This window comes from Puma concolor, chromosome E4 (genome assembly GCF_028749965.1).
Source record: "Puma concolor isolate L17-30 chromosome E4, mPumCon1.1.hap2, whole genome shotgun sequence".
NCBI lineage: Eukaryota > Metazoa > Chordata > Mammalia > Carnivora > Felidae > Puma > Puma concolor.
Genome location: NC_141683.1, coordinates 49,318,559 through 49,338,138, shown reverse-complemented (window position 1 = coordinate 49,338,138; position 19,580 = coordinate 49,318,559). Strand labels below are relative to the sequence as shown.

Here is a 19,580-nt window from a genome sequence, read left to right as displayed (position 1 = left end):
GAGCATGCAACTCTTTATCTGAGTCATGACTTTGAGCCCCAGGAAGAGTATAGAGATTACTTAAAAAAAAAAAAAAAAAAAAAAAATCAGTGACCCCCCCCCCACCACCACCACACACATACACAAGCAATCAGTGACTAGGCCACTATAATTAAAATTCCCTTTTAACAGCCCTCCTATTCTTTCTACAGTATCATTTTCAACCTGGGGTGCCTAATCTTTCATTCTGCAAACATTAAAACATGAAGTACAGATCCAAAATAAATAAGCAAATCAGCTCACTTAAACTGATGAGTTTAAGGAAAAATTTTTATTATTCAAAATGTCACAATTTAAGGTTAATTTTTAATAGTATTTTCAGCAAATGAGAAAAGTAAAGCTGAAGTGAAATCCTCAATTATTGCAAGGTCTGTCAGATACTAAAAAGACGATAAGTGGCACAAAAACAGACACTCAGATCAATGGAACAGAACAGAGAACCCAGAAACGGACCCATAAACATACGGCCAACTAATCTTTGACAAAGCAGGAAAGAAAGAATATCCAGTGGAGAAAAGACAGTCTCTTCAGCAAGTGGTGCTGGGAAAACTGGACAGCGACATGCAGAAAAATGAACCTGGACCACTTTCTTACACCATACACAAAAATAAACTCAAAATGGATGAAAGACCTAAACGTAATAAGATAGGAAGCCATCAAAATCCTCAAGGAGAAAAGCAGGCAAAAAACCTTTGACCTTGGCCGCGGCAACTTCTTACTCAACATGTCTCCGGAGGCAAGGGAAACCAAAGCAAAAATGAACTATTGGGACCTCATCAAAATAAAAAGCTTCCGCACAGCAAAGGAAACAATCAGCAACACTACAAGGCAACCGACAGAATGGGAGAAGATATTTGCAAACGACCTATCAGATAAAGGGTTAGTATCCAAAATCTATAAAGAACTTTTCAAACTCAACATCCAAAAAACAAATAATCCAGCGAAGACATGGGCAAAAGACATGAATAGACACTTCTTCAAAGAAGACATCCAGATGGCCAACCGACATATGAAAAAATGCTCCACATCACTCACCATCAGGGAAATACAAATCCAAAACCACAGTGAGCTACCACCTCACCCCTGTCAGAATGGCTAACACTAACAACTCAGGCAACAACAGATGTTGGTGAGGATACAGAGAAAGAGGATCTCTTTTGCATTGTTGGTGGGAATGCAAGCTAGTGCAGCCAGTCTGGAAAACAGTATGGAGGTTCCTCAAAAAATTAAAAACAGAACTACCCTACGCCCCAGCAATTGCACTACTAGGTATTTATCCAAGGGTACAGGGATGCTGTTTCGAAGGGACACATGCACCCAATGTTTATAGCAGCACTATCAACAATAGCCAAAGTATGGAAAGAGCCCAAATGTCCATCGATGGATGAATGGATAAAGAAAACGTGGTATATACAATGGAGTATTACTCGGCAATCAAAAACAATGAGATCTTGCCATTTTCAACTACATGGGTGGAATTATGCTAAGCGAAATTAGTCAGAGAAAGACAAATATGACTTCACTCATATGAGGACTTTAGGAGACAAAACAGATGAACATAAGGGAAGGGAAACAAAAATAATATAAAAACAGGGAGGGAGACAAAACATAAGAGACTCTTAAATATGGAGAACAAACAGAGGATTACTGGAGGGGTTGTGGGCTAAATGGGTAAGGGGCATTAAGGAATCTACTCCTGAAATCATCGTTGCACTATATGCTAACTTGGATGTAAATTTAAAAAATAAATGGAGAATATACCAAAAAAAAAAAAAAAATACAAGCATCCAACCCCATATCGCTAGTCACAAAACATCAGCTCACCAAAAAGGTCCAATAGCAGAGTTCAGGAAAGTTATAGATCACTCACCCCTTTCACACCAAAAACAGCCCTATTATTTTTATTCCTTCTAAATTATTTTCATAAAAATCACTTTTGACCAGTTATAACAACTTACCCATACATTAACAATAAAAAAAGAAAAAAACAATAAAAATACCATTCTCATTTTAAACGAGAAAATATTTCTTCCTACAGAAGAAAAATCATGGACTCCGATTAAGCCATTTCTATAACGTCTGTACATTTTTACTGATTAACTACAAAACAACATTTGATCTACCTTTAAACCTACATGTAAACTCAATAGCCTGCCAGACTTCAACTCCATATATGAAATGATGTGCTAATATCTCGTGAAACTATTTGTATACTTGTTCCAGGATCCAAATTTTTTGTGTAAATGTCAAATGATAGATTGAGGAGCTTTTGAATCTGATTCATTCATTCATTCAATTCAGAATGTGTCATGTATTTCTAAGCAGTTCTTAACTAGGAGCAATTTTACCCCCTGCCCCAGGGGCCATTTAGTAATGTCTGTAAACCTTTCTGGTTGTCCCAACTGGAGGCCAGGGTTGCTACTGGCATCTAGTGAGTAGAGGCCAGTGTGCTGCCAAATGCCTTACAAAGCACATGACAGCCCCCTACAACAAAGAACCATCCACCCCAAAATGTCGACACTGCCAAGGCTGAGAAACTCTGATCTACAGAAAAGTTTATAAACACTGATCTGTCTAGAAACAGTACTCACTTCACCTTTGTTTCCTGTATTATTTGCTAATGACATTCTTTTCATACTAGACTTTGGCAACAAACTTACCCTATTCCCATCCTTTCAATTAGCTTCTCACTTCCAAACTTGTCAATAATTATCATCTCAGCCAATTTCAAAACCTTACAGTCTTCGACTCACCCCTATTTTTATAATAGTAGTAATGGCAGCAGCTGACACAAATTTAGCTCTTATCATGCACTACATATATTAACTAATTTAATCTACATACTATTATTATTAGGTGCTCTTATCCTCATTTTACAAAAGGAGAATCCAAGGCACAAAAACGTTAAATAACTTGCCCAGGGGTCACACATATAATAAGCATCTGAGCCAGGTTTCAAATCCAGGCAGAATGGCCCCAGAGTTAGTGCCCTCTATAAATATTCCAAAGTGATCTCTTGTTCATCCTCCATATTGAATCATGAAGTCCTCTAAGTTTTACAAGGGCAGAGACTCTTGGTATGCTCACAGCAAGATCCCCAGAGCCCAGTTACATAATAGGTACTCAAAAAAATTTTTGTTTATTCAATGAATGAAATATCCCTCAAACTTACCCACCCTCACCCCCCCCCCCCCCATTTCCATTGCCTCCACTTAAGGCCAACTGTTCAGCATTTCACACTTGGGCTTGATGATATATTCTATGAATTAGCCAATCAGGTAAACTGATATTAACTCCTCTGCCACATTTTCCATTACCCAGGCCCAATCAAATATATTCAAAGCTTTCTTCCCACTGCTTCAATTAGAATCATAAAATCTTAGAGTCAGAAGGTACCTTAGCAATCATCCAATCCAACATCTTGCAGATAGAGAACCCCAAAGATGATAAGTGACTAAATCACACAGCTAGGTGGAGCCAGGGCCAGAATTTGATTCTTGCCATTTTTGCTCTAAGATTTACTCCTGGAGGACTTGCTTCACTCCAAACAGGTGTCTCCTCACTATCCCATCAGCAAATTATGTTAATTCCCATTGTTCATGCTCAAGTCTTTTCTCCTGCCCAGCCTGTCCTTTTTTTCTTGATCCATAGATCCAAGTCCTACCCATCCTTCAAAATCTCTTCCCATTCCATTCTTCATGACATTCCTCCGTCTCTGAAAAGTTTCTGTCCTCAGTAAGATGCTAGAGGAAGAGAATCACTGCTGCCCTACTGGGCCAAGTTTAATGCCTACTAACACTTCCCACAAAGTGAGGCTACTTGAATGATCTTCCTTGAAAACTGTTCATCCATTCTTTCCTCCTGTGTTTTAGAAAGTGATTTCAATAAAAACTAACTCATATATAGCACTTTCATAAAAATGTTCATATACCTGGAAGAGAAGCTGACTCACATCTTTCATAGTAGACATGTAACACTTGAATGGCCCAAAATAATTTATATCTCCTCCACTGAGAAACAACCCAGCATGCTCACAAAGTCCAAACCCAGAGCTCTGTGATACAACTCAGTTAGCAGCCACAGCTCCCCAGGTTCATCTCTTTTCTTTGCATAATGCTATGCATACAATCATTATTTCCTCCAAAACTCCATTTCTAACAGTCATACTTCCTTTCCTTCCTTCTCCTCCCTATATTGTTCAATTTAGACACCCTGTATCTTTTATCCTTTATTATTTTCTATATGCCTCCTTAGTGAAATTCCAACCTCTCATCCAACCTCAACTATGCAGTCCTTGTCACATCTATCCATGTGACATCTATCTCTTCAGCCTAAGGTCTTGTGATATCTCATGATAACCCATGAAGCTCAATTGTTTTTCCCCCTTCGCCACTCTTCCTTCCTCTAGAAAAGTGGTCTCAAAAGTGGTGTGGGTGTAGCTCAGAGGAAGTGCAAATGGATCCAGTGGGCTGCAGGGTAGAAAAATATCAGAATTCTCATTATACTTGTTTTTTCATCTCATCCTTTCTTAAATTCTATTTCTGTGGGCATTTACAAGTTACATAACATATCGGTACAGCAGAACAAGTACATATATAATTAACAGATACATAAGTTCCTGGGGTATATGCTCTTTTACTGATAAGAGGGTATGATCAAAAGAGTTGGGAGACAACCATTCTAAAAATACCTGGATAATGAGGCCAAAGCAATAGGTTCCAGAATAGCGCAGGATACATGTTACACACGTGCATATGAACAAGGAAGAAAACTCTTGTTCACATCCAAAGTCCTAACCATGACCACCAACCTCTAACCCCTACCAGCTTCTCAGAAGTGTATCCTACTCAAAAAAAAAGCAGAACATAGGACGGTCTAGCAAAGCCCTTCATGTGCAGTTTGGGGCGGGGGTGGGGAGGGTGGGGACGTCAAAAGTACTGAGACACTACCCTTATCTTTGCCACGGAATAGTATTTCAGGTCACAGCTCACTATTCTGACACTGCTCTTAGTCTGACTTATACGTACATATACACTTTATACGCCACTATCTCCGGAGATTCAGTTCCTATTTCCAAATCCCTTGAGGCACAACCCGTTCCCTTCGCTAACGACCGATTTACACTAACACCTACTGGATCGAGCCCACACCTCCCAGCATCCTTCCCTCCCCTGGGGATACTATCCACCGTCTTCACCGAGCCACACAGTGTCCCAAGATACAGCACAGTCCATCCACGGTCCCTAAGACCACTTCTCTTTCCTTCTCCGCCCCCAGGAGCTGCCAGCCAGGCTGGAGACGGGAGGGGGGGGAGGGGTGTGACTCGCCTCCCGTGACTGGCCCAGATGGCAGCGGATTCCGCCCCCAGTCTCAGGCACCCCGCCACCCCTCGACCCCCTAGAGCTGCCTGTCTGCCTCCCACCCCGCCCCAACCCCACCCCCAGCCTCCCCCACGCCCTCACGCCGGCTCCCGGACACTCACCATGCTGGGTGAAGATATTGAAGCCGGCCTCTGTGGTGCGCCCCGCCAGGTCCCGCCTGCGGCCGGAGGGCCTGGCTGCACTGCTGCCCCGGATCCCGCGAGGCTGCGGCTGCTGAAGCCCCGGAGCCTCCCCGACGCGGCCCACCTGCTGCCCCATCCCTGCGCTCGCGTACTCCCGCGCCCCCGCCGACCCCAGGTCACATTCCTCCTCGGCTCCGGCCTCAGGCTCCCGGCGCTGCTCCGGCCTCTCCTTCCCAGACCAGGCCCCGGCCCCGAGCGGTCGGGCCGCCGGCGGCTCCGCACGCGGACTCCTCACAGCAGCCGCTGCGCTGCCTCTGGGCGACTCACAGATTCTCCTCCCTCCTCCTCCCGCGGCTCCGCGCCCCCAACGCCGCCGTCGCCGCCGCCGCCATCTTTAAACCACCGAGCACTGGGAGAGCGTGGGACAGAGCGTCTCCCGCCCCCAGCCCGACCAGTCACCTCCGCTACTCGGAGGGAGGGCTTCCCGGCGGCCCCGCCCCGCCCGCCGCGCCCCCGCCTCCTCACGGGGTGGGTCCCCCCAGAGCCCACCTCGTTGGCACGTCCACAGCTCCTTCGGGTCTTTTGGTCGGCCGCCGCGCCACCTGGGCCTCCCAGGTCTGAATCCGCCTTAGCGATCCCTCCCACGTTCGGCTTTACATGCTACCTCCTTTGGGGGATGGAGGTAAAGCCATCCCTGTCCCACCTCCACCTGTCATATCAGTTGCGGTGAGCGCCCCAGGTGCATGGCTCTTTAGCAGGCACAGTCGGGACAGAAACGCACGAGGCTTTTGCTGCTTGCCATCCAGGTGAGGCTCCCTAAAACGCCCAGGAGATTCCCTTTCAACACCATTGTCAGCAGCAGGCCTAGAGTCTAAGATTATACAAAATTTACGTGAAGATACTAAAAAAGGTACATTATTATTTTATTGTAGTCTTTTGAAATTATTTCATGATGTTAAGTTGCACTCGCCTCGGTTGTCTGCACTTTGAAGTCTCACTGGAGAAGCAGTTGTGGCCCCACTCCTCATATTACCATGAATTCCTCTTGAGCTCCTTTACCGTCTAACCACATGTGTGTTCCTGTTACCCTTACAATGCTTGACAGTAAAGCTAATCTTCCCACCGGTATGCTTTATATACCGTGCACGTGGTCAGGTCTCCTTTTGATGACAAAGGGGGGAAAAATGTTTCTCTTTGACCCTGTTTCTGAGTCAGAACTTACTCATCATTAGCTTATATTGTCTAAAGAGGGTGACGCAAGGCAGCAGTGTTTTTTATCCATGCACACACATACATATGTATAAATATCCACTAATCATTCTGCCCCTGCACATTCTTACATCTTAATATTGATCCAGTTTTTTAAATTCTCAAAGAAGTTGATAACTATCCTCTTACCATTCCCTTCACTTCCTTATTTCCTTGATAAAAAGTATCAGTTATTGCAGGTACCACCCTGAAATTTTTCTTAAAATTAAAACAGACAGGATGGGAGGCATTGCAAAGAAGCAACAGAACAACCACTGGGAAGATAGGTTTGGAGGGAAAGGTGGATGCAGCTTTCCTTATTGCATCTTTCGGAGAACCAGGATGACCTTAGATGAACCATCCCCTGACACTGATACCACTATAAAAGCAGTATGGAATTATCCCATTGCCATCCAGGGTGTAACCAGAAATAACTGAAATTGCTCCCCTAAATGGGAACAGAAGCACTATGCTTTGGCACTGGATAGAATGTGAATTTTCCATTTGTATCAAAGTTTTCCTGTGTTTAAAATACTTTTTTTTTTTCTTTTAATTCCCAAAGTGTTTGCAACTACAGGGGGAAAAATCATTGACACAGGATAAAGGTTATCATAGAGTAGAGTTTGGTTTGTTTGGATTTTGCTTTCTGAGAGAATTTTAATTTGAGGATAATGGCATGGCCTCTCTGCTAATTCATGCATGTTCCATAATAGATGAGTACAGTATAGTACAGTGGTTAAGGGCAGGGACTCTGAAGCCAGACTGAGTTCAAAACTGGACTCTGATACTTATTAATTATTTAATCTTGGGCAAATACTTCACCTTTTGTGCACCAGTTCCTCATCGGTGAAGTGATGATAACAATAATACCTATCTTACAGGGATGTGGTTAGAATTAAATTGGTTGACATAAAACACTTAAAACAGTATTTGACATTTATTGTCATATAAGCGTTTACTATTTGTACAAAAAAAAAATGAATGTTTTCAGAAGTCCATAAGATTTTCCCAAACCTAATTTTTTCAAGTTGTATAACTTAGGCTATGAAACAAATTCTACAGTGTTTGTTCAGATGAGCCCCCCCACACCCCCACTTGCCACCAGCCACAAACACACACACAAACCCCTCCCCAAAAAGCATGTAGAATCATATATCACTGTATTAGTCATTCCTACGTGGTTTTGCACATGTGCACTGTTATGTAATACCTTTGTTTTGCATACGAAGATTCCTCTACCATTGATTCTTAAGATCCTATCTAAAGTATCCTGTAAGTGGAGACTTAGGATATGTGCATTTATTTTGTGGATAGTTGCCTTTCTTTAATTTTCAAAGCGAAATGGGAATTTTAAGAATGCGGGATGGTGATAAGACGAGGGAGAAACCTAGTTCATCAGGTGTGGGAAATTTTTTCATCTCAATATAACAAAAGCCAAGTGACTTGACTGACAATTACATTTAAACATTTAAAACATTTGTGGACTGCCTGGGTAGCTCAGTCGGTTGAGCCATGACTTCCGCTCGGGTCATGATCTCACTGTTTGTGGGTTTGAGCCCTGCGTCGGGCTCTGTGCTGACCGCTCAGAGCCTGGAGCCTGCTTTGGAGTCTGGCTCTCCCTCTGTCTCTACGCCTCTCCCGCTCACTCTCTGTCTCTCTCAAAAATAAATAAACACTAAAATTTTTTTAAACATTAAAAACAATCCCAAGTAGTACTGTAGTACCGTCTCAAACCCAACTGAGGGCAGCTGGGAGCTCCAGGTGGGGGCAATAACCAGGTGAAAAAAAGCAGCAGGGCTGGTACATAGTAGCACAGGGCCAGACTCAACCAGCCAATAGCCAGGGGCTGGCACGAAAGATCAGACAGACATATCACCAAGGCACACCGAAGACAGATGCTTATCATCTTTACCTTCCCTGTAATAGGAGCAATACCACTATTTCCAGAAGCAAGGGACTCGGGAGCAACGCTTCACTGATCCCGGTCTTTACCAGTCTGCATTTCCAGGCCATTGCCACATTCTCACATTGTCTTTCATATCTACTTCTTTCTCTACGTCTGTATGAACGCGGTGTTCCTTTCAACTCAGGTCATGTCTGCTGGATTCTCCTGCTATTAGCCTTTCTTGCCTGGCTTCCTCACCTTCAGCACCAAGCAACTCACTAAAACAAAAACATTTCTTCCTCTCATCACTTTGCCGACTGTGCTTCCCGCTCCCCTTCATTGTGTACAATGTTAACGTTTTTCACCTAATGTTTCAAAATTATTTTTCCAGGACACCCTGGATTATAATTGCTTAATGGGCATCATCTCTTGTTCCTCAAACCCCCACCGCTCCTATCGTAGGCATGTATGTTTTATCCAATTAGCCTAATTTGCGGTGTATTCTTTCTTAGCTATGACTTTTGCAATAATCATATTCTCCCCAATATGGCTCCCAAGTGTCACCTCTTATAGTACTCAGGACTACTCAGATCCTGCCTCCTTCATAAGAGAATCTCACACTCATCCACAGAGACTTAGCAGTTTCCCTGGACCCTTTGCAGTCCCTACCTAAAACAACCACAGCTGGTAACAATTCTTTGCCTATAACATTCAATTGCCTTCCTCTAAGGTAATAAGAAGGGGGTGGGGGTGGGGGGAGTGGGGGCAGGTGTTGCAATGCTCCGCTGATCCCTGTGTTTACCAGTGTGCATTTCCAGGCTGATAAATGTGTTTAATTTTTTTTTTAAATTTTTTTTTTCAACGTTTTTTATTTATTTTTGGGACAGAGAGAGACAGAGCATGAATGGGGTAGGGGCAGAGAGAGAGGGAGACACAGAATCAGAAACAGGCTCCAGGCTCTGAGCCATCAGCCCAGAGCCCGACGCGGGGCTCGAACTCACGGACCGCGAGATCGTGACCTGGCTGAAGTCGGACGCTTAACCGACTGCGCCACCCAGGCGCCCCAAATGTGTTTAATTTTGACATGTGGCTCAGCATCACAGGGTTTGGGAAAGAACCTTAGAAGTCACCTAGGCTAATCTGGAATTCCCTCGACAATAACTCCAGTGAGGGAACTCATTTATTTTGAGGAGTTCTAGTTGTTGAAAAGTTCATCCGAAAGTTAAACTGACACATGCCTCCTTGAACTTCTACCTATTTCACCCCGGTCCTAATTCTACACAGTAGCTGAACAGAATAAATCTTTCTTCTTCTACATAACCGCCCTTCAAATATTTGAGAGCTGTCACGTTTCCCCTAATTTTTCTTTTACCACTTGTGTACATGTATATGCTTTTATAGTTATGTTTATCTCTATTGGTTTTATCTACCTGGGCGGAAAATGTTTATGTAGATAAAGTGGAAGAAAAAAAAAGTCATTTTATATGTAGCATTTTTTCCTTTTTTCCCCAGCTTTATTGAGATGTAATTGACATACAACATACTTTAAGTTGTACAAGGTGTTGATTTGAGACACGTATATTGCAGAATGATTACCAACATAGATTTAGTTAACACTTCCATCAAGTCACACGATAACCATTTCTTTTTTGTGTTGAGAACATTTAAGATCTACTCTTTCAGCAACTTTGAAGTATATAGAACAGTAGTATTAGGTATAATCACCATGCTATGTATTAGATCCCCAGAGCTTATCCCCAAACTAGATATGTACCTTTGGTCAAACATCTCCCCATTTTCCACACCCCTGCCCCTGCTAACCACCATTCTAGACTATTTCTTTTTTTTTTTTTTTCAACGTTTATTTATTTTTGGGACAGAGAGAGAGCATGAACGGGGGAGGGGCAGAGAGAGAGGGAGACACAGAATCGGAAACAGGCTCCAGGCTCTGAGCCATCAGCCCAGAGCCTGACGCGGGGCTCGAACTCACGGACCGCGAGATCGTGACCTGGCTGAAGTCGGACGCTTAACCGACTGCGCCACCCAGGCGCCCCTCTTTTTTTTCTTTTTTAAGTTTATTTACTTATTTTGAAAAAGACAGAGAGCAAGCAGGGAAGGGGCAGAGAGAGGAGAGAGAGAGAGAGAGATTGAGAATCCCAAGCAGGCTCTGCACTGTCAGCACAGAGCCTGATGTGGGACTTGAGCTCACAAACCGTGAGATCATGATCTGAGCCGAAACCAAGTGTAGGACACTTAACCGACTGAGCCACCCAGGTGCACCTCTCATCTCTGTTTCTGTGAGTTTGGCTTTTTTAGATTTCACATTTAAGTGACATACAATATTTGTCTTTCTCTGTCTGACTTATTTCACTTTAACAATGCCCTCAAGAAAATAATAATAATAATTCCCTCAGGTCAATTTATGTTGTTGCAAATGGCAGGATTTTATTCTTTCTCATGGCTGAATAATATTCGTGTGTGTGTATGTGTGTGTCATATCTTTACCCATTATTTTTAAGCTGTATGTGCACACAGTACTTTGGATTTGTTTATGTGTGGTTTGTCTCTGCCTCATTCTTGTATTAAATTTTTAAAGGGCTATAGAGTGCCAAATACAGTTCCATTTATAGATCCACACTTTAAGAGTTTTTTTGGATGATGATGAAGAGGAGGAGTATTCTTATCTAGATGGGATAAAGTCATTCTCTTTGAAGATAAGGAGTTGGATTAAATGACCTCTTGGGTTTTTTTAGCCCCAAGGGTCTATGATTCAATGTTTCTTTGATTAAAAAACTTTATAAATTATTAAGAAACTATTTCAAACAATTAGCAAAGTGCTATATAAATGTTATGAGAAGCAATAATAACATCCATTCGTTGTAAATTAATATATTAGTATTTACTCCTTTTCTGTGGTAATAATGAAATCACTGACTAAGCAATCCACTTAACATGTAGCCTATCAGTAACTATAGTGTAGAGAAATTGAGCCTGGTTTAGAATTCACGTGTACTGGGGTTGTTTCCATTGCATAATATACCACCCCCAAACCTACTACTTAAAACAATAGTCATTTACTACTTCTTGCAATTCTATGGCTTGCTGGACAGTTCTGCTCCTGATGGCACCTAGGCTCACTCATGTGACAGAGGGAGGGGCAGCTGAGCTGGAAGGTTCACAATGGCCTCATTCACATATCTGGCAGTTGGTGCTGTCGTCCGTTAGTGTCTCTGTTCTCCTCCGTGCAGCCTCTTGTGGGCTGAACTATGTCCTCCCCCAACTTCATATGTTGAAGCTCATGGCTGTATTCAAAGGTATGATCTTTAAAGAGGTGATTAGGTTAAAATGAGGTTATTAGCATGAACCCTATTCTGACACGACCTTATAAGGTGTCCTTATAAGAAGAGAAAGTTTGGACAAAAACCACATAGAGGAAGATCATGTGAAGACATAGGGAGAAGACAGCCATCTACAAACCAAGGACCCAACCTTGCTGATACCTTGATTTCATATTTCCAGCCTTCCATACCTTAGGGAAATTAACATCTGTTGTTTAACTCACCCAGTCTTCTGTACTTTGTTATGGCAACACTAGCAAACTAATACAATCTAATCTATTGGAGAATAAGAGATGTATTCAACACGCCACAGCCAGGTGACTTACACAACAGAAATTCATTTGCTCACAGTTCTTGAGGCTAGAACTCCAAGGTCACAGTGTCAGCAGGGTTGAATCTTTCTGAAGGCTGTGAGGAAGAATCTGTTCTCTGCCTCTCTCCTAGCTTCTGGCGGTTTGCTGGTAATCTTTGGTGTTTCATCATCCCAATTCTGCCTGCAACTTCGCGAGGTGTTCTTTCTGTGTGTGTCTACATCTACATTTCCCCCCTTTTTAAGGATGTGAGTCATATTGGGCTAGGGCCTACCCTAATGACCTAATTTTAACCTGATTACCTCCCTAAAAACCCTGTTTCCAAATAAGTTCATATTCTGAGGTACTGGGAATTAAGACTGCAACATAAGGACCGTGGGAAACATTCAACCCATAATGTTGAACTTCCTCATGGCACGGTGGTCTCAAGATTTTAAGACAGCAAGAGTAGAAGGGGCAAGATCTCTTGAGGCTGAGGCTCCAAGACTCACAGCATCATTTCCACCGCATTTCATATGAGGTTAATAATAACATCAGTGGGGCGCCTGGGTGGCTCAGTCGGTTAAGCGTCCAACTTCGGCTCAGGTCATGATCTCACGGTCCGTGAGTTCAAGCCCCACGTCGGGCTCTGTGCTGACAGCTCAGAGCCTGGAGCCTGTTTCAGATTCTGTGTCTCCCTCTCTCTCTGACCCTCCCCCATTCATGCTGTCTCTCCCTGTCTCAAAAATAAATAAACGTTAAAAAAAATTAAAAAAAAAATAATATCTACTCTCAAGGGTTGTATGAGGAGTTAGTTAATACATGTGAAGCTCTTAGAACAGCCATAAGAGATTGGTCTAGGGGTGGCCAGATGACCCAAGTTTGACAAATTACAGGCCTTCCCTCCCCTAAACATTTTGGCATTGATATTGAGAGGGGCCAGCCCCTCTTCAAGAACTCAGACCATGAGATGTAGAGAAGAAAATCTTTCGGCAGCCATGTTTCCCCTCATTTGGAGTAGAGAAAAAGGGGGAACTGGTATGCAGGGAGAAAACCAAGTATTTATATTTGCGATCTATTTTTTGCTTCAGCTAGCTGGAGCTGACTTTCATAATCCTTACTGATACAATCGATACAATCAATGTAAATGCTCTGCTATAACCATGTTTACTTAATGCAAATTACTCATGCATGACCGGTAACTTGGAGAAGGTTATCAGTAGAGCAAATAAGCTGTGCAACCTCATTCGGACCTTTCCCAGCATGTTAAATGTTTTGAAGTGATCAGAATAACCTTCCTCACAGTTAAAGAGAAAGCTTTACCAATAAATGAAGACTTAAAAAAAAAAAACCCTGAAAATCCCGCAGTCTTTTATTGTAACTATAAGTACCTTTCTTTGAAAATGCTTTCCTTTAGTGAGCAAGTGACTAGTGGCTTCAAGAACTGGTATATTTCCCACCGAGCTACCTAGAAAAGCTTCAAGAGCTGATGAAGGGACAGCAAAGACATTTTCCTAGGTTTTCCTTAAGAGGATTTGCCAGACCTTCCTCAGCTTCCTTGCTTCTTCTCTCACTTCATCACTATGTCTCTTGAGACTCTGCTCTCTGCAAAAGAAGCAAGCTGAATTTATTTCTCAGTGTTCCTTCCCTCTGCTTAAAATGCCTTTCCCTTTTCAGGTTGCCTGGCTAATTCCTACTTAGCTTTTAGCCTTAGTCCTTGGGAGGACTTCCCAACACCTAGCCTAGGTTAGATTGCAGAGCTCTGTGCTTCCATAGCAACTCATTATCCCCTACCGATGTCCCACATTCCTGTAATTCCTTGTTGAGTATCTGTCTTCCTCACTAGATTCTAAGCTCTATGAGGGCAGGGCGAGGGTCTCTCTCATTCACCAGTGTAACGCCAGCAATGAGTACAATGTCTAGCATGCGCGAAGTGCTCATTAAATATTTATTAAATAATATAGAACATTAGGAATCTCTACTTTCTACCTTTCCTACAAATAATTTTTCAAATATATTTCTTTTGCAAATTTAAGTAGAAAGCGATCACAGTAATAAATTCTCATTTTAGGAGATTTCAAAAATGCAGAAAATTACCCAGAAGAATGATAATGTTGTCTATAATCTCACCATTAAGCCATAAATATTTCTGGTGGTTTGCCTCTCAGTTTTTTTCTTTTATGCATATATACGCATGCATTTATTTGAGTTTTTGTTATTAAAAAAAATATTACACAACTTACTCTGTCTTAAGAATTAAAGTAACATAAGACATAGATCAGAAAGTGAAAGTTGTCCTTTAACTCTCCTCCCAATTGTTAAAAGTGATGATTTGATGATATATGTATATATTGTGAAATGATTGGCACAGTAAGTTAACACATCTGTCACCTCACATAGGTCCGTGGCTGGGGGAGGGGTGTGTGTGTTCCTTTTTTAAAAGCAACATTGGGGCGCCTGGGTGGCTCAGTCAGTTGGGCATCTGACTTCAGGTCAGGTCATGATCTTGCAGTTTGTGAGTTCAAGTCCGGAATCTGCTGCGGATTCTGTCTCTCTCTCTCTCTCTCTCTCTCTCTGTCTCTCTCTCTCTCTCTCTCTCTTTGCCCCTCCCCTGCTCACACTCTGTCCCTCTCTCTCAAAAGTAATAATGATAATAATAATTTTACAAATTAAAAAAAAAATTCAAGATGGTTGGGGTGCCTGGTTGTCTCAGTCAGTTAAGTGTCCAACTTCAGCTAAGGTCATGATCTCATGGTTCGTGGGTTCGAGCCCTGCGTTGGGCTCTGTGCTGACAGCTCAGAGCCTGGAGCCTGCTTCAGATTCTGTGTCTCCCCCTCTTTCTGCCCCTCCCTCGCTAGTGCTCTGTCTCTCTCTGTCTCTCAAAAATGAATAAAAACATTAAAAAAATAAAAAAGAATTTCAAGATGGTCATCCTTAGCAACATAATTGTGGATATGTCTCCTCAGGCAAAGGAAACAAAAGTAAGCATAAACTATTGGGACTACATCAACTACACCAAAATAAAAAGCTTTTCCACAGTGAAAGGAATCATCCACAAAACTAAAAGATAACCTACTGAATGACAGAGGATATTTGCAAATGATATATCTTATATGGGGTTAATATCCAAAATGTATAAGGAATTTCTACAACTCAACTCCAAAATAAGAATCACCATCATCATCATCATCATCTGATTTAAAATGGGCAAAGGACATAAATAGATATTTTTCCAAAGAAGACATACAGATGGCCAGCAGACACATGAAAAAATGCTCAACATCACTCATCATCAGGGAAATGCAAATCAAAACCACCCAATGAGTTATCACCTCACACCTGTCAGAATCAAAATGATAAGAAATGACAAGTGTTGACGAGGATGTGGAGAAAAGGGAACCCTTGCGCCTGTTGATGGGAATGTAAATGGGTGTAGCACTGTGAAAAACAGTGTGGAATTACCTCAAAAAAAAATAAAAAATAAAAATAGAGGGATGCCCAGTGGCTCAGTCAATTAATGGTCTGACTCTTGTTTTTGGCTCAGGTCGTGATCCCAGGGTCATGGGATTGAGCCCCATGTCAGGCTCTGTGCTGAGCATGGAGACTGCTTGGGATTCTGTCTTTCCCTCTGCCCCTCTCCTCCTCTTGTGCTCTCTCCCTCTCCAAAAATATTTTTTTTTTTTAAATAGAAATACCATGCAATCCAGTAATTCCACTGCTGGGTATTTACCCACAGAAGATGAAAACACTAATTCAAAGAGACATATGCACATTAGCATTATTTACAATAGCCAAGATATGGAAGCAACCTAAGTGTCCATTGATAGATGAATGGATAAAAAAGTGGCAACATGTATGTGTGTGTACACACATAACAGAGAAAGACAAATACTGTATGATTTCACTTATCTGTGGAATCTAAAAAACAAATCAATTGAGCAAACAAGCAAGCAGAAACAGACCCTTAATATACAGAGAACAAACTTATGGTTGCCGGAGGGGAAGGGGGTGAGGGAATGGACACAACGGGTGAAGGGGAGTGGGAGGTACAGGCTTCCAGTTATTGAATGAATGAGTCACAGGGATGAAAGGTACAGCACAGGGAATAAGTCAGTGCTATTGTAATAACATTGTATGGTGACTTGTGGTGAGCACGGCATAATGTAGAGTTGTTGAATCAGTATGTTATACACCTGGAACTAATGCAACATTGTCAATTTAAAAAGTCTAAGGGCGCCCAGGGGTGTCTCAGTTGGTTGAACGTCCGACTCTTAGAAAGCAGGAGTTGGAGACTCACCGATGAAGAGGGTCGCTCAATGGATTGCCTTGTTCCTTTGTGACTGCCAAAAAGATGTTGCTACGTGAACCAGGAAGATCCCGGGCCCTGGAGCCTCTTCCCAGACAGACCCAAAGGAGTCACTGAAGGTTCTTGTTTTTGTCACAAGAAGAAATTCAAGGAAAGACAGGCAGCACAGTAGAAGAGTAACAAGTGGGAAAGTTTATTAAAGCAAAAAATACACCCTCAAGATCTGAGAATGGGTGAGCTCAAGAAGAGAGAGAGCTGTACACCCTGGGGGGTGGGTTTCTATCTTTCATTGACAGTTGTTAACTAGGAGGCAGAATATTTATTATTTGGGTTGGAGGTGAACTTTAGTGCTTTTTCTTTAAATTACAAAATTTTTTTCAACGTTTATTTATTTTTGAGAGACAGAGACAGCGCGAGCAGGGGAGGAACAGAGAGAGAGAGAGAGAGGGAGACACAGAATCCAAAGCAGGCTGCAGGCTCCAGGCTCCGAGCTGTCAGCACAGAGCTCAACATGAGGCTTGAACTCATGAACCATGAGATCATGACCTGAGCCAAAGTCGGACACTTAACTGACTGAGCCACTCAAGCACCCCTGGTGCTTTTTCTCTAAATCCAAACTGAATCCAGTATATTAGAAGATAGCCCAAGAGGGAATCCTCTGGGATTGATGAAACTGATCCCATAGTTAATGCCTACAAAATGAGGAGAGTACATTAACTAACTGGGAGTCCGTTAACCAAAATCCCCTTCAGCTTCTGAATGGTGTCCCATCAGGAATATTGCCCAAGCTTCCTGGGGCTCAGAGGGAGGCGTCCCTCTTCTCAACTGCTCTGACACCTTTGTACTACCTGGGAAGGGACTCGACCTCCCTCATCTTCCCTCATGCATTCCAGATTACCATAGGAGCTGGTGAATGGACTGAATCGTGGCAGAGATTGGGGCTGTCTCTTTACACTTTGAGGGAGTTGATGTATTTGACGACCCATAACAAAACCCTTTGTAAGCCTCTGTACCTCATAGTAATGGATGGGGCAGAGGTCCCGGCCTTTGTTAAGAAGGGGCAGCTCTTTTATATCGTATTAAGTGTCATATATCTAAACCAGAAGTGCTTTCAATCTGAGAGCAAGACCAGGAATACCAAAAATAGCCCACACGGGTAAGGACAAATGAGAGACATGGAAAATGAAGTATGGAGCTCCTATCCAATCCGGGCAACTTTCTCCTGAGCTTTGTCCATGATCCAGTCCCAAGGGAGCAGTCCCCCGTTGGGTGAGTGCCCCGACGGGGTAATAGTCCCCCCCACCTCCTCAGTCCCTTTCAGGAAGCACGTTGTCAGCCCTATCTTGGATTCTATGTTCATTGAAGGATCACACTGGGTTATTTAGAAGGAAACCTTACATAGGAGTCTTAAGATCAGTGGCTGTCCTAAAGACATATGTGGCCATCCTGTACCTGACAAGAATATACACGTTTAAAGAACAGTAAAATTAAGGAAAGTCTGATTTCTGAGCCCAATGCTGCTTGGGCCAAGGTAACAGTGGTGTAACCATGTAGCAGGAATCAATCCCTCCCATAGTGTACCCACGGGCAAGAGGTTCTCTCCTGAGCACTCAGGCAAGATATGTCTGAAGGATCATACTATTTAGGACATCTCCAGAAAAGAACAAGCAAGAAATAGAGGCTAAGGAAATAAAAGAGACTTACCAAGTCACACCAAGGCTCTTGGATTCACTCTGTAATCCCCCTGTGGGGTCACCAAAAATGTCTTCAGGTTGTTGAATGCAATGGTCAAGAAAGAATTCTTGAGACGTATGGTGCAACTTAGTACCTCTATTTAAGTAGCAAAGGGCCAGGACCCATGGGTAGAAAGGGCTGCACTTTTGCTGTATGAAGCTGGTGGGTTATATGCTTAGTGCTCATGGGGGAGATGTGCATTTATGATGTGGTCATAAATGTTCCTTCAAATTTCTACTCATAAAACTACTTTTGCAGGGTGCCTGGCTGGCTCAGTAGAGCATGTAGCTCTTGGTCTTGGGGTAATGAGTTCTAGTCCCACACGGGGGGCAGAGATTCCTTTAAATAAACAAACAAACAAATAAATAACTGTGTCCACTGGGGGGGGGGGGTGCCTGGGTGGCTCAGTAAGTTGAGCAACAGACTCCATTTCATCTCAGCTTGTGATCCCAGGGGCGAGAGATCGAGGCCTCGTCAAGCCCTGTGTTGAGCCCCGCTTCCAACCCCCCCATTGAGCCGCGCATAGGGCTCTGTGCTGAGTGTGGAGCCTGCTTAGGATTCTCTGTCCCTCTGCCCCTCTCCTCTGCTGGTGCGCTCTCTCTCTCTCTCTCTCTCTCTCTATCTATATATATATATATAAACTACTTTTGAAAGATTTCTCTGGTGCTTATCATTCAGCTAGATATTAACTACGGGTGACACATACAGGCAGTCATGAGACCCTTTAAGAATGTAGCAACCAACATGTATTTGATCCTTATCGAAACTGCTCAGGCTATAGTTTAGCCTTCTGGGCTAAAGGTGAACATTTTTTTGCTTCCATTCCTCATCATGATTTTCGTGGCTACTAAAGACTGTATATATACTGTATATATAAACACATATGTATATTGACAGTTTATTAATTAGCTTTTGGTCGGGGATTGAGATATCAGTCTCCAAGGGACATATTTCTAAAAATTTATCATTGCCAGTCTCTGCTTATGTCTCTGATATTTTAGAGATTGCTGCTGGTGCTACAGAGATCAACCTTCCCGGTTTGCTGGGGAATGTCCTGATTCTAGCACTGAAAGTCCCACTTTATGAGAAACCCCTCATGGACACATGAAAAGTCCGGTTGTTCCCCACTCTTGCAGTAGGTTTGGGGAGAGTGCAAAAGCCATGAGGCAGCCCACAAACGTAGAGGCTGAAAGCAACAGTGTTTTTAGTGTCTAAGGGCTCGGACACAAGTTATCCA

The 19,580-nt window shown here is 42.8% G+C and overlaps 1 protein-coding gene and 1 long non-coding RNA gene across 5 annotated transcripts in view; both read right to left on the bottom strand.

Annotated features, from left to right (window-relative positions):
• The window catches only part of ABL2 (ABL proto-oncogene 2, non-receptor tyrosine kinase), a 108,650-nt gene extending 102,693 nt beyond the window's left edge, over window positions 1–5,957 (bottom strand). For 2 of the 4 annotated variants that reach the window (XM_086693685.1, XM_086693686.1), the window contains exon 1: window positions 5,522–5,957. In XM_086693685.1, the coding sequence (XP_086549811.1) occupies window positions 5,522–5,678 (157 nt within the window). In that variant the 5' untranslated portion in view covers window positions 5,679–5,957. The remainder of the gene's footprint in view (window positions 1–5,521) is intronic. The other 2 variants (XM_086693689.1, XM_086693688.1) reach the window with 2 other exon arrangements.
• Window positions 5,958–6,448: 491 nt separating this feature from the next.
• On the bottom strand, window positions 6,449–18,496 carry LOC147572653 (uncharacterized). Its single transcript, XR_015245974.1, has 2 exons — window positions 18,314–18,496; window positions 6,449–6,702 (listed from the first exon to the last, which is right to left on the bottom strand). It is a non-coding gene; the product is annotated as an uncharacterized LOC147572653 (long non-coding RNA).
• Between the last annotated feature and the right edge of the window lie 1,084 nt (window positions 18,497–19,580).